This window comes from Vanellus vanellus (genome assembly GCF_965231255.1).
Source record: "Vanellus vanellus genome assembly, chromosome: 13".
In the NCBI taxonomy this organism is placed as follows: domain Eukaryota; kingdom Metazoa; phylum Chordata; class Aves; order Charadriiformes; family Charadriidae; genus Vanellus; species Vanellus vanellus.
The window spans coordinates 19,030,323-19,043,669 of record NC_138918.1 but is presented as its reverse complement, the minus strand read 5'-3'; the positions used below and the strand labels follow the sequence as shown (position 1 = coordinate 19,043,669).

At 49.2% G+C, this 13,347-nt stretch overlaps 1 protein-coding gene across 1 annotated transcript in view; it reads right to left on the bottom strand.

Annotated features, from left to right (window-relative positions):
* Positions 1 to 6,894: 6,894 nt before the first annotated feature.
* The window catches only part of RANBP17 (RAN binding protein 17), a gene marked incomplete at its 5' end in the record, with an annotated part of 160,550 nt that continues 154,097 nt past the window's right edge, over positions 6,895 to 13,347 (bottom strand). Inside the window, 2 exons of the mRNA XM_082490223.1 lie at positions 6,895 to 7,456; positions 10,527 to 10,654. Of these exons, the coding sequence (XP_082346349.1) occupies positions 7,360 to 7,456; positions 10,527 to 10,654 (225 nt within the window). The 3' untranslated portion in view covers positions 6,895 to 7,359. The remainder of the gene's footprint in view (positions 7,457 to 10,526; positions 10,655 to 13,347) is intronic.

Sequence of the window (13,347 nt, the reverse complement as noted above, 5' to 3'; positions counted from 1 at the left end):
CGGTGGCGAGTGGGGCTGGGCCGGCTCTGCGGGGCTGGGTGGTGTTGGTCCGGAGAGCACTGCACCCAGCCACCTGCCAAGGCACAGAGGACAAAATTAAAAGGGGGAAAAAAATAGGTTAACGCTATGTAAGAGGAGACCACCTCCCCGGCACCACTGGGCAGAAGGGACCCCTGCCCAGTTTGTCACGGGAGTCACTGGGGTTGGAAAAGCAGCATCCACCTCTCCTGTCCCTGAAACCCAGAGCTGCTCCCAGGCCTGGCTGCCATGGGGGGAACACGGAGGGGGACGTGCCACAGCCCTCCACGGTCACTGGGTTTGGTTATGGTGTGCACACGCACTTCTTGGCCCCAGGAATGTGTTTCGGCTCAAAACACAGTCCTTGCAGGACCCACATCCTTGCAGGACCCACGTCCTCGCAGGACCCCCCACGTGCCTGGCAGCAGCTGATGCCCCCGTTCAGCTTTTCAGGTGCTTCCTGTAGGATGAGACAATAAAAACACAGGATGAATTACGCATTGATCCAACCCCAAATGCCTCTGCCTTTCCAGAGCCAGGCTGCTCCAGAGCTCTCTTCCACTGCGGCACCAAACCTTCTGCATCTGCAGTTGGAGCGGGTTTGCCGGGCTCTCGGGCTGCACCACGAAGGGAAAGAAATGGGGCTGCAGCTCCGGCAGCCATGTCCGTTCCTGGAAAGCAGAGGAGCAATGGGGATGGTCCTTGTCCCGAGCATATCCCAGTGCCAGGGAAAATGAAATTCCTATTGGGAAGAGGTTGGAAGTGCCTGAATGTTATTTTAGCGCCTGGGGGTCATGAGGACAGGCAGGTGGCATGGGGCTGGGGGCATGCAGAGGGACTTTGGATCCTTCCCACCAAGGGGACCTGGAGGTTCTCCAAGGAGGAGAACACTACATGGACGCAGGGACAAGTGGTCCCTGTTAGGACCAGACCCAGCACTGAGCAGCTGGAGATCAAACAGAGAAGAACGGTTCCCCACAGCAGCCTCGAGCATCCCCCCTGCCCTGTCATCCTGCCATCGCCTTGGGGCCAGTGACGGCTGACCCAGAGCAGCCCTCAGACTTAAAGCGCCACCTTTAAATCTGAGGGCTGCACCCCAAGAGGGTCCCGTGCCACCCCCGGCACAATGCAGAGCCCCCCCAGGGATGGGCTCAGCCCCACGGGCCGGGGGGGATGCGCAGCCCCAACCGGCACACGCAGCATCCCTCCATGCAGCTCAGCTGCTCTGCTGTAAAGTAGCCTCGCTGAAATGTTTACTGTCAAAATTTAGCGTGGGCCAAATGATCCATTACACCCCTCCCCCCCCCCCCCTTTTTTTTTAATGTTTACCATTAATTATTTTTAAAATGAAACATTTTGTTTCTAAGGTGAGAGGGACAGGTTTCTGGGCATGAGACCAAGAGAAACCACTGCGGGGCTCCGCCAGCCTTTTCAAACCAGTAGGCAGCGTTTTATAATAATGGGCGGTTAATTGATGGTGCATTGCTGCGCAGTTCCTACCGCGCTGCCTCGCGCAGCCGCCCCAGAGCAGGGGGGCCGCAGCGTGATGGATGCTCTCGCAGGAAACCCAGGGGCAGGGAGGCCCGTTCGGATGCACCAGGCGTTGCCGGTTGAGCTCGAGCAGCTGCTGCGAGGCCGGTGGGCTGCTAAACCCCCCTCTGCGCCCACTGAGGCCGTTCGCGTAAGGGCTGTGATGCTGCGCGGGGCTGGCGTGGAGAAACCGCCCCGCAGGTGCTGAGCCTTCCACCCCACGTGCTTTGAACAGCCACACGGCCCGCGAACGCTGCGGGTGTAGGGGCAGAGGGGAAAGTGCTGTGGGCACACCTGGCCCGTTGTGGCGGTGCCCGTGAAGCACCGCCACCGTCCCCGGTGCTGCGGTGCCCGGCAGTGCCCACAGAGCTCATCCTGGGAGACAGCGGCAGCGGTGAAATCGCCTGCGACAACGCTGTGGCAACGCAGGCTCCGGGTCTTCAGCGAGCCCAGGCAGTTGAGGGGCTGGATCACACCGAAGCCGCTGAGCACGCTCTTCCACTGCTGCTTAACTGCTGTGCCGGGGCTTTAGTCTGGCCACGTGCTGGCCCCTGTACTGCCTCGAGGAGCTCCATGGAGCTGTGTCGGCTCAGCTGCCCTCCTGCATTCCCAGCTCCGCTGGCACTGCCCTTCCCTGACCCTCCAGCCACGCAGGTCCTGGGCCGCCCATCCCGCCATGCTGTACTGCATGGCTGGGGGTCCAGAAGCTCCGATTCCTCGGAAAGCTCCTTCCTTTGGGGTCTGGGACCGGCGATGGTCACGGTGACCCTCACCCGTGGTACTGCCCGATGGCTGGAAGCCAGTGCTGAGAGGATGAGGGGTTTGACCAGTGTCTGACCAACAGCTCAGGTCTTCAGCAGTGTCTTCGTGCTGCCAAAAATAAAACCTCTTTCTTTAAAGGATGTTAAGGCCATGTCAGCTCTTACGTATCAAAATCTGTTGTTCTCAGACCACCCTTTACCATGCAGGAATTCACAGGTTGGGAGCCGGTCTCTCGCCCGGGCAGCTGGGAAGCCTCGCGAACCTGAAATGAACTGCTGCCGCTGCCAGAGCTGCAGGAGGCACTGGTGGCTGTGGGGATGTGCCATCCCCTAAAGGCATCGCCCGTTGCTTCAGGTTGTGTCTCTTCCCATAGGAAGAAAGGGACCAGCGATATCTCACTGCGTGAGGAAGCAGCAGCAGATGCTGAGATGTTTTTGCTGTAGCTCCTGGCTTTGGCAGCAGATCTCAGGGTGGGCAAGGCCAGTCCTGTTCCCCGCAGCCTTTGCTAGATGGATATTGCGGCAGAAACCCAACACGTTTTTGAGTGTTTAGCACATCGTACAATTCGTGTGGAAGTCAGCAATGACAGAAGACACAAAGAAGTTCCTCTGTAGCCCTGGAAGTAGTGTCCTTGCGGGGCAATGCCAGTGCCCGGGCTGGAGAGGGCCGGGGGTGCTCTGGGTCCTGGCATGGGAAGGGGACGAGGAGGGTTTGGTTGAGAGCAGCTGATGCTCAGCACGGTGAGCTCTCTGCCTGTACGGGGGGCAGGCAGGGGTTGGGTGTGCACGCAGGGAGCCCCCGTGGCTGCGGGCCATCGGGGCCAACAGGCCCCAGGAGAAAGCAGTGGCACCGCAGCCGTGTCCCCGTGCTGGAAAGGGACCCCGTTACAATCCAGTGGGGGTGTCGTGCTTGGGCGGGCAGGTGGCTCCGGCCCTGGGGAGCAACGCCGGCGTCGGGCGCTCAGCCCCCGGTGCGCAGCAGAGCTGATCCACAGTTTTGTCAGCCCACAGGAGTTAAATCAGCTGCTCTCTTTCTGAGGCGAGAGCCCGCGTGCTGCCGCGGAGTCTAAAGGTCAGTGCCCTCTGCCCCTTCCTTTAAGCTCGGGAGGGCTGCACCCCCCCGGCTCCAGCTGGGGAGAGCTTCACCCCACCGCGGGCAGGAGGGGAGGGCTGGGGGGGGCTGAGGTCCACCCTCACCAGCCAAGGAATAGTCCCTGTCCCCCTCCATGAAGCGGCCACTGACCGCCTGAACACCGATGCTGACAAACCTGCGCGTCCCGGTGCGGCGGGAGGAAACAGTTAAACGCTGCTCACAGAGCAAATAGTTAAAGGTGGCTCTGACAGATGAAGGTGCCGTTGCGGTTTCAGTTCACATTTCAAAGCACATCTTTATCGGGTTGGCAACCTCAACTGTTATATTAAAAAAAGCAGAAACTTTGTATGAGTTCAGAATCTACGCGTCGGTGCAGGAACGCCCGAGACCAGATGAGATGGGGGGTTGGAGGGAAGCGCTGGGGAGGGGACCACCGTTGAAAGGGAAGAGAGCAGAGAGGATGATGGGCAGATGGGGTTCAATTTCTTTCTGCCACCTCTGATAAAATCAGGCTGTAGTGGAGCTGACGGGCAACGTCCCGGTACCGTGGCTGAACCCTGAAAGATGCGAAGGCACCCGGCAGCAGCGCCGGTCCCCGGTTGAAGGAGAAGACAGGGAGGTACAGCGGGTCTGGGCATACACTGGGGAAAGCAGATGGTGTTTCAACGTGGCTTCCTTCTCTTCTTCATTCTTATTTTATATACCGACCCGCAGCTGCTGCCAGGTTTTTCTACTAAATACGACTTTTGTTGGGCAAATTACATTAGGATGGATGCCGCAGGTATCCATTAAGGTTTATTTATCGTGATACTGTTTGGATCTCACGCTTATAAATAACTTATGTTATGGCTTTTGTTTGTAGAAATGTAACTTACATATTTTATTATGCTTTCTGTAAACCTCAAAAAGAATGTTGTCAAAGAAGCGCCTCTTAACAGCAGTCTAAACTATGGTACATAAAATCCACACTAACATTATTTTTTAATATGGCAAGGAAGCGTGTTATGCCTCTACAGTTTGAAAGGTTCGCTGTCATCATAAACTCATACTACAATAAAACATTAACAAGTCTAAGGAATTATTTTGTAAGGTGTGCATATACCGGTGGCAGAGGTTCTTCAAAGGCTCCTGATGCAAGCGGGGCACAGTATTAAAACTTGGTGTGTTTTCCCCAGAAAGCCGCCTGTGCCTGCTGTAGCCAGCAGAGCCCGGCGTGCGGAGGGGCGCTCCGCTCTCCCTCGCAGAGGGGCAGACACCCGAGGCTCAGCGGTCAGCGCTTTTCACTGTAACAATATATATAAAATGCATTTGGGGGAGAATCAGGCCTCTTTTACAGTCCCAGGTTGTTTGCATCATCAGACAGGCTCGCATCGGTTTCTTGAGATGAAACCACTCGGGGGCCGAGCGGCGTCTCCTTTCTGACGTTTCCCATTCCATTGTTTCCACTTTTTTTTTGTAAAGGAAAAAAAAAAAAAAAAAAAAAGAAATTCAACTCCCTTAAGGCAATTATGTCTTTAAAAAAAGTCTAAGGCACTACAGGTGCTTTGCAAACGCGAGGAAATTCTGGGCTGTGCCCCCTTTGACAGCGCCCTTTTAAAAAGCTGACGGTAAAGACTCTCAACAAAGAACTGGGACTCATAAAACACACTCTCTATTTGCTGTGCCATCCATTTCCTAACCTAAAAGCAAGCGTATTTATAGGACCAGCTACTCTAAATAAGTTCCCGTTGTCAATTGTTAACCAAGGTTGAAACGCCGCTCAGGTACGTGTCTCGAGTTGGCCCGGTATAGAAGATGCCCTTTAGATTCTCGCTTGTGAGTTACAACAACGGACGTGTGCGAAGGGGAATGTCAGGAACGCACCCGAGTGCTGCGGAGAGGCGGCAGCTGTATATTAAAGCATGCCCTAAAATCCGAGGGCACCCGTCCTCTCCTTTTCAATATTCCAAACTCCAGCTCTCGGCAGAGAGCAGCTAATTTACCCCAGCGAGGGGCTGGTTCGCGAGCGGATGCCGACGGCGCGCAGTCGCTATTCGTTTCCACCGTCTGACATAGCAAACGGGAGTCGTGGAACCCCTGAGCTTTCACCTGAGCCTTCAGTGCCAGCGCATGGAGCTGTGCTGGGGTTTGTGCAGTCGCTGCCCGAGCGGCGGCGGCGCCGCGGGGCACTGAGCCCTGCACCCAGCGGCACGGGGACATGGGGAAACCTCACCCGAGCCCCGGCTCCCACGGAGACCTGCACCCGAGCTCAGCCTGGCAGCTTTTCACGTTGGACCCGGCGGCACAGGTTCCACTTTCCTTTAAAGACGGAAACGCAAAGCCAATGACTGCAGCACTGCGCACAGGTTCGATGCCTCGATAATGATCATACGCGTCCCGCAAAGGTTTCAGACCTCGGCACATCGCATGGGGCCGCCTGTAGGAACACCCCAAACCCGCAGCTCTTCAGTAACTGCAATTGATTCTTTTCTCAGGTACTCAGCGCTCTTGGAAATCAGAGCCTTTGGCTGCAGATTATTTTCTCCAGCTGAGCTTCAATGTACACAGAAAACCGCTTAACAAAATGCCTTCCTTTCACAGTTAGTTCCCGCGATTCAAAAATGTGCAGCGAAATAACAGTTGCAAAGAAAAAAAACAAAGGGAAGAAAGCTGTAAGAAATACGGGTATGAACTTTTCCTCTCTGTTGGCCGCAATGAAAAATGCCCATTCTTATCCAAGCAGTTATGAAGTATTACTAAATACGCAAACGTAAGCAAGCATGAAAAACGTGTGAAATCAATTATTTACATAAGAAAAAAAAAAAGAAAACCCCAATCCAATTCAAACCCGATACCAATAGTTTGTAATTGCACGTAATAGCTTTTCTACATTATAAACTAATTGGCTTATTGCTTAAATAGTTTTAATTTTTGTTAGATCTTGCTTCAATTCATTTGCGTATTTCCTCGGCCCACACAGAACCTCCTGCCCACCGCAGAACGGTATTAATTGTTCCCCATGAAAGCAGAGCGGTGAGCGCGCGCCTGTGCGTCGGGCCGGGGGAGGGATTTTGTGCCGGTTCACACCGAACTCTTCACCATCTCTGAGAGGGGAAGACAAATCTGCTGAACTTGCTGTTTCGGATCCACACGCTCATCTTCATGGTGCCACACACCGCTTAAAGATGGGCAGTAAGTCCCTGTAACCATCTGCTTGCTTTTTTGCAGCTGTGGATGGACTTCATTCTTTTTTAAACAGTGTTTTAACAACTTAATTTTCTTCTGGGTTTTTGTCAGTTTCCAAAGACCTGGAAAACGTGTGCTTGTGAAATTAAAATATCAGCAGTACTTCGTTAAGGCTTGCTCCATCACCTCTTACTTTATTACGTGCAACATTCTCAATTGTCTTGCTATCCTTATAGTCTAAACCGTTCATTTTTAGTCTTCTACGTGGTTGTCCACATTGTCGCTAACGACCAGTGCTGAAAAGAAATATATAACATTTTGTAGAAAAATAGTTATTTTATTATTTCAAAAAGATGTCATATAAAATTTGTACTGTCTTTCATCTCATTTTCAAACAAACAGGACCTCAGAGCGAGCTTGGAGTTTTTCACCGATGAGATATTATTTGCTATTACGTGTAGAACTGAGAATCACTAACTCATACAAGTTTAGAAGGAATGCATATTTATTTTGTTCTTTGGTTAAGTACTGTTTCTAAACCATTTCAAAAAGATAGAACAACAGGATAATAAATTTTGATAAGAAAGGCTGAAAACGATCTTCAAACTAAGGCTGATTTTCCATCGCTTTCACTATTATAAATCCTTACATATAGGCCAGCGATATAAAAAGGCAGAAGTTATTTTAAAAAAATAGTTTTCACAAGGCTCCAAAATCTATCTAACAATAAAACAGGGTCCCAAAACTTTCAGAGTTGGTGTGTGAGTCAGTGCTCTGTTTCCAAAGTCATTGTCAGCTCATCATATCTAAAGCGGCGGGATCCGAGGCCCCTTCGCTGCGCAGAGCTTCGGCCACGTCTCTTCGAAAGACCGACATGTTCTGAGTGAACCTGGGAAAAAGAGAACCCAGATGATGGGTTAAAAGGAGACCTGATCTTGAGAGATGTGCTTCAAGAACGGGTAAAAAGAATAACTATGATGTAAATTTTAAAAGGGAAAGAAAAACGGAGGAAAACTCAACAAGCTGCCCTCACAAACCAGTCCTATAAAATAATAACAATGAGCACGTAAACGTGTATGGGCAGCATTATAAACTCAGCCTTCCAACAGCGTGAACCATTTAAAAAGTCAGCTGGGAAATGACCGCAACGAGAAACCTTTCCAGCTCACACGCCTCCGAACACGTCCCTTCTCCCGAACCTCAAGCAAAGGGCTCTCCGGGACGTGTCCAGATGGTCATCAAGGCTCTCCCAGACCTACCTTCCTTCCTCCCTCGTGAGTGGTGTCAGAGTTCAACCTGTCTCTCAGCGAATGGCAGTACCATCACCCATCTGGCACAGAATGAATTCACAAAAATATTCCCCAACGGTTGTGTACCGGCAGGTGTGGGACGTGAAGTCCATTCGGTGGCATCACACCTGAGACTGGATGACAACTCTGACTTCGCCTGTATGACAGCCCAAATCTCATCTACTCCCTTGGCCTACCCTTACCTGGAACTAAGAGTTTAATTGCCATTTATCACATCTCACGTATGTATTAAAAAAACCCAACCAACCAACCAACCCACTCAAAATCCACACTAAAAAAAGATTTAAAATGCCAAACATACACTGCACCCCGCATTTAGGGTTTTTCCAATGTTCTTTTGTTTGTTGCCTTGATGCTCTTCGCTTTGATTGTGTCAGACTTTGCTGGCTCACTGCAGTGAAGCTAATAAAGCTTCCCGAGGAACGGCTCCTTAGGGCTCCTTCCTGCAAAGGGCTGGTGGACAGGTGCTCACAAAACTGATGGGATCTCAGCAAAGGTCTCTTTGCAGGACCAGGGGCAATAATCATTCCCGCCTGCCTCCGCCACACTCTGCTTTATGGGTACGTCTGGCAGCGGTGTGGTACACGGGGACTCGCCGTGTGTAGAAACGCAGGATGCGATTATGAGTTTGTTCTTTATTCTATTCATTATTTTTTACGTTTGTGCTTATTTCCTTACTAATGGAAATTGATTTCTGCTCAATTTTAAACAATTGTCGTTAAAAGAAGCCTCCTGGTCCGCAGAATAAACCTGGGAAGGATTATAAATCACGAGCTGATAACAGCGAAGCCATCGTATTAACTCATGCTGCTTGTTGCGGGAGTGATGGCTTAAAAGTCTTCCCAAGTTAGACAGGCGGATACTACTGAGACAGACGAGCTGCTCGTTCGACCGAATTATCTCTATCGCCCTCACACCTGCACCCGTCCCCCCCCGCCTGCCCTTCCGCAAAAGCTCTCCGAGAGCTTCTGCACCACTGCCTATCTGAGGGTACTCCACAGCGCTTCGGGATGAAAATCCCCTTTAAATCCGTGGATGTGTGAATCTAACCCTCGCCAAATCTAATATCTGCTGGCAGCCCCGGTGATGGAAGCCTCCGTCTGTGCCCTAAGCAGGGAGAGCACAGCCAGCAGAGCTGGATTCTCCCATCGACCGGTCCTCCCGCCTGCCCGGAGGCGACAGGGGAGCTCGGGTCCTGCCCGTCCCGCCTCTCCGTGCCTGGTGGGGCATCTAACCATCCCCTCTCTGTCCTCGGGTCTGTAGTGCTCAGAATAAGGCAGCTCAGAGAAAAATGCACATCTTCTCAGAAAACACTGTTATCTCAAGGACTTCTTACCTTCAATAAATATTAATAGATGCGGAACTAAGAAACTAACTAGTTATAAGAATGAGTTTTACTCAGTTTTTCATTTTTTCTTTAAATCCTGAAGGGCTGTTGAGTCAGATGAATCTAAGCTCTAAGGTCAGACTACATCCTACAGCCCGCCGCCGGCAGCTCACTTTTTCTTTGTTTTAACAGGCATTCCACCCTTCCTGGTGGCTCTCTGCCTCTCCCCCCGGTTTTCTGCTGATCCATAATACAGGTTACGCAGAAAGTCTGTCTGATTTATTAGCACCGTGCATGCGATCTCTGTGCTTCTCTGGGTTTGCTTCCAAATTCCCCTGTCTCTGGCTATCCTCCACAGTCAGGCCATAAGGAACTTACACCTTCAGTGCCAGAATTTAATAGGAAAATGAAACAAAACTGTGGAGATCATCATTAACGCAAAATGTCTTAAGAATTAAACAAGTTCGACATAATTTTCACATCAACAAACAGAGAAGTCATCGGAGAAATAAAAATCACGAAATGGTTTTAGCCACCACTTCTCTCCAAGCCCCTCTCCAGTTTGTTTCAAGCTTTCCAGGAGGTTCCACCGTCTGGACTTAGATTCTGTCTCTACACTTTCAAGGTTTGCTTTGGATGAATAACGCACATGGAAGAGAAAGCACAGCCAGCTAGTAACAAAACGCTAGCGTGAACATTAAATGCAGACAAACTCACCGTTTCTTTTGTGAAGAATTCTATTCTATAATCGAGGGCAAGACTGGGTGAATTCGCAATTCACATTTCAAAAAAAAACAAAGAAAAGAAAAGAAAATCCTTGTCTCGTTTATCTACAATGTGTAAGTAGCCCCACCAGGTCCTTTCTCATTCTGGCACTTCACAAGCAGTTGCTTAACCCCGACACCAGTGAGAAAGGGCTCCATCAGAGCAACGGCACCGCTGGAGGCTGAAGCAACTGCTTTATCAGAGGGGTTTAAAGTGGGAAAGAGGAATCTCTGAGGCTCACCTGCTGAAATTAGGCAGTTTTTCCCAAGTGAAAATGCAGCAGCTGCAGCCTAGCAAACCTCGACTTTGGGATTAAATTAGGAAATAAAATTCTGACCAAGAGATCACATAATTATCAAACATGCAGGCACTAACTGTTAAGTCTAGGGGTGAATTCTTCGATAGGATATTATCCTCCTTTCAAAAGGAACCGCAGTTTAAGGCTACTTGGAATACTTCCTATGTTGTCTTTTTTTTTTTTTTTTTTTTTTTTTTTTTCAGTTAAAGTTTCCATTTGTCTTCTATTCTTTCAGCTTGCTTACTTGTTGCAAACTTACCTGTCTCTGTTCTTCACCAAAAGGTTTTGCTCGACTCCTTCCATGAGGTTCCTGAAGCACTGGTCAAGGACTTCACGTTTGCTGGCTGGCTGGCTGGTTATCAAGGTGGCCCTCAGCTCACTGAAGTACTAAGATAGCAAAGCAGAGAATATTAAAAATGAGGTTTGGAAATTTAAACCCAGAGTTACTCATCTACACCTGGAGCGTTCTGGAGCAAGCGCTTCCCACGTCGCCTGCTGGGAGAGGAGTTTGGCAAACAGCAGGCGGAGGTCTAGCTGGTGCTGCCTCCCCGCACTGCACCGGCTTCAGCCATCATCACCGCTGAAGTGTGGTGCTAACAGGTGACGAGCCACTTCACCAGCGGGTGTTGGCCACCTAACCAGTTCCAATACAGAAAGCCGCCCAAGAGAGGTGGCAGAAACATCCTTGACTGCTTCTCAAGTCTTTTCAGAACGGTGCAAATTTGTGCACTTCACTGTGGGCTCTAACCACGCCAGTGACGAGACAGATTCACCGTTGCTTCTTTCGAAGCTAAGTAATCTATACGATTTTCTATACGCTGTCCCCATTATATTCTGGCAGATTCAGAGACTAGTTAAAATAGAACTTTTTATCACCTTAGAATAACCTAGCTTTAGTCTAGAAATACAGAACGGGAAGGGACCTCCAGTGCTATCCACCACCCTACTACTACAGCCAAGCAAGTCACATAATCCTGTTTAGTCTTTATTATATTGGCTGCGTCAAAGTCTTATGGCCCTGGGCATAAGCACATCCATGGTATAAGCACTGATATATACAATTACTCAGAGGAGAATGAACCATTCTGATGAACCTGTGCCCAAGTACGTGCCAAGCACGGTGTCTGCGCAGTCTCATATTGCAGTCAAGAATCCTATTGCTGGTATTCCCCACATTTCAGGTGTACAACAAGAGAAGTTGTTAAAAGTAGGATGAAAATCAGTTTTTAGTCTACAAAATTTAGTAAACTTTTGAAGTTAATCTAACTTGTAGGGTGTCATACAGAGTGTTAGAAAGCACAAAAGTCTGTGATCTGTTTGCTAGAATTTAAAAAAAAAAATCTTTAAGAGGTTTAAAACTCTTCAGACCTTAAACAAATCTCAAATTAAACACACAACATGTGAAAAAATATGGGATCACAAAAGAAAATGTAGTAAAACCATAGCACTCTAACACCGGGCCCCGAGAACTCAACAGGACTATAGGAAGTGTTTGCTTTAATGCCTGCTGGGCAAATGGCTTGCCCTCAATCCAGTTCCTCTCAAAACACAACCATCCCGTACTACGCGTCTCTGCTGACCACGGCAGCAGTGCTGGAAGTGGAGGCAGCAGCCGATCAATTAGCTGGGTCCCAAACGACTTAGGAACTCAAAACTGAAAATCGCCTGAGAGCTGGCGTGAAAGATGAAATCTCTGCCTGCAACAAAGACCTTCCAGAAGCCTCGTCTCAAGGCGACAAATGCAGAGCCCAATGTAGAGAAGCCCACAACCCCGAGATCTTGTCCAGCGTCCACAAGTTGTATTTGGAAAAGAGGCTTTCCAAGAACTTCTTCAGCCAACCCTGTAATGGAAAGTATTAACAGCGTCCTCAGGTAAGAGCGAGGCGTAACATCGCTGCCTGCCACCACAGAGTATGGCATCCCCCTGAAGGCTCTCCCCGGCATCACTGCTCCAACGCTACGGAGCTGTCCTGAGCCCTGGGGTTTCCAGGGCTTCTCTGCAAGAGCAGCACTTTTGCCTGGATGCTCGAATACCTGTGCTCTTCGGCTGGAGGACGACAGCAAGGAGTAGATGCTGTTCCTACGTTTTCAGGATACCGAGGGCTTTTTCTGCCAACCTCTTGCCACGAGGATGTAAATTAAGCTTGTCCCTGCGCTTCGAGCATGGGAACAGTGTCAGGAGCCACCTGCAACCATCCCATTTCATACTAAGGTGCTGCCGCCTCAAAAGATTTAGCGCTGTTTTAGGGTGAACTCTGAGTATCATACCCATTTGGGCATAACTACCCCTATTGGTGCAAGCATACGTAAATCCCAATTTTTCTGAGGCCACAAGTAAACACGACGGCTTCCCTTTGAGATGAATTATGGGCAAAGAAGATCTCATTAAAACAAAAGAAGTGAACAAGCAGTAAAATATGGTAAATGTTCTCAGGAGCTGTAGAGACAGAGACCCTACCTGAAATAAAGGAACCCATTTCCAATAAATAAACCATCAGTGCACTGAAATGAGCCAAGAAAAGAGGACTTTTACAGCCATCTGTAAGTACGTGTCCTACTTTTTCCAAACACGAAATAAATAACCTTGATGCAAAAGGGGCAATACAAATATCGTAAATTCTATTTCCCGTTCCCCACCCTTCCAAAAGAAACGTAAGGCTTGTTCCTAAGTCAAGGTGCTCGTACATATCCATGTCTGCTAAGCAAAACACACAATCATTACAACTGGTCTAATTTCAGTAAAAAGAATATTCTGCCAGTCACAAATTTATTCCTTATGATTTACAGCTCCACGGTTTTATCTTCAAGTGAAATATTTAATTTCTTCTTATACTGAAGCATCAAAACCACATAATTAATATGTAGTCAGGCTAATACTTAAACGCTATAAATCAGAAGCGTTATATAAACAAAAGTGTCGTCTCGAACAAGATTGGGAATGCACAAAACTACTTATTTCCCACTTTTATAATGATGCAGTGACTCAGAGCAGATAGAAAATGATTAGTTTTCCTTCCAAAGTAGGAAATATTGCTTCCATCTGTAAAGTATAATATTGTGATGTCATAAAGTTTTCCTAA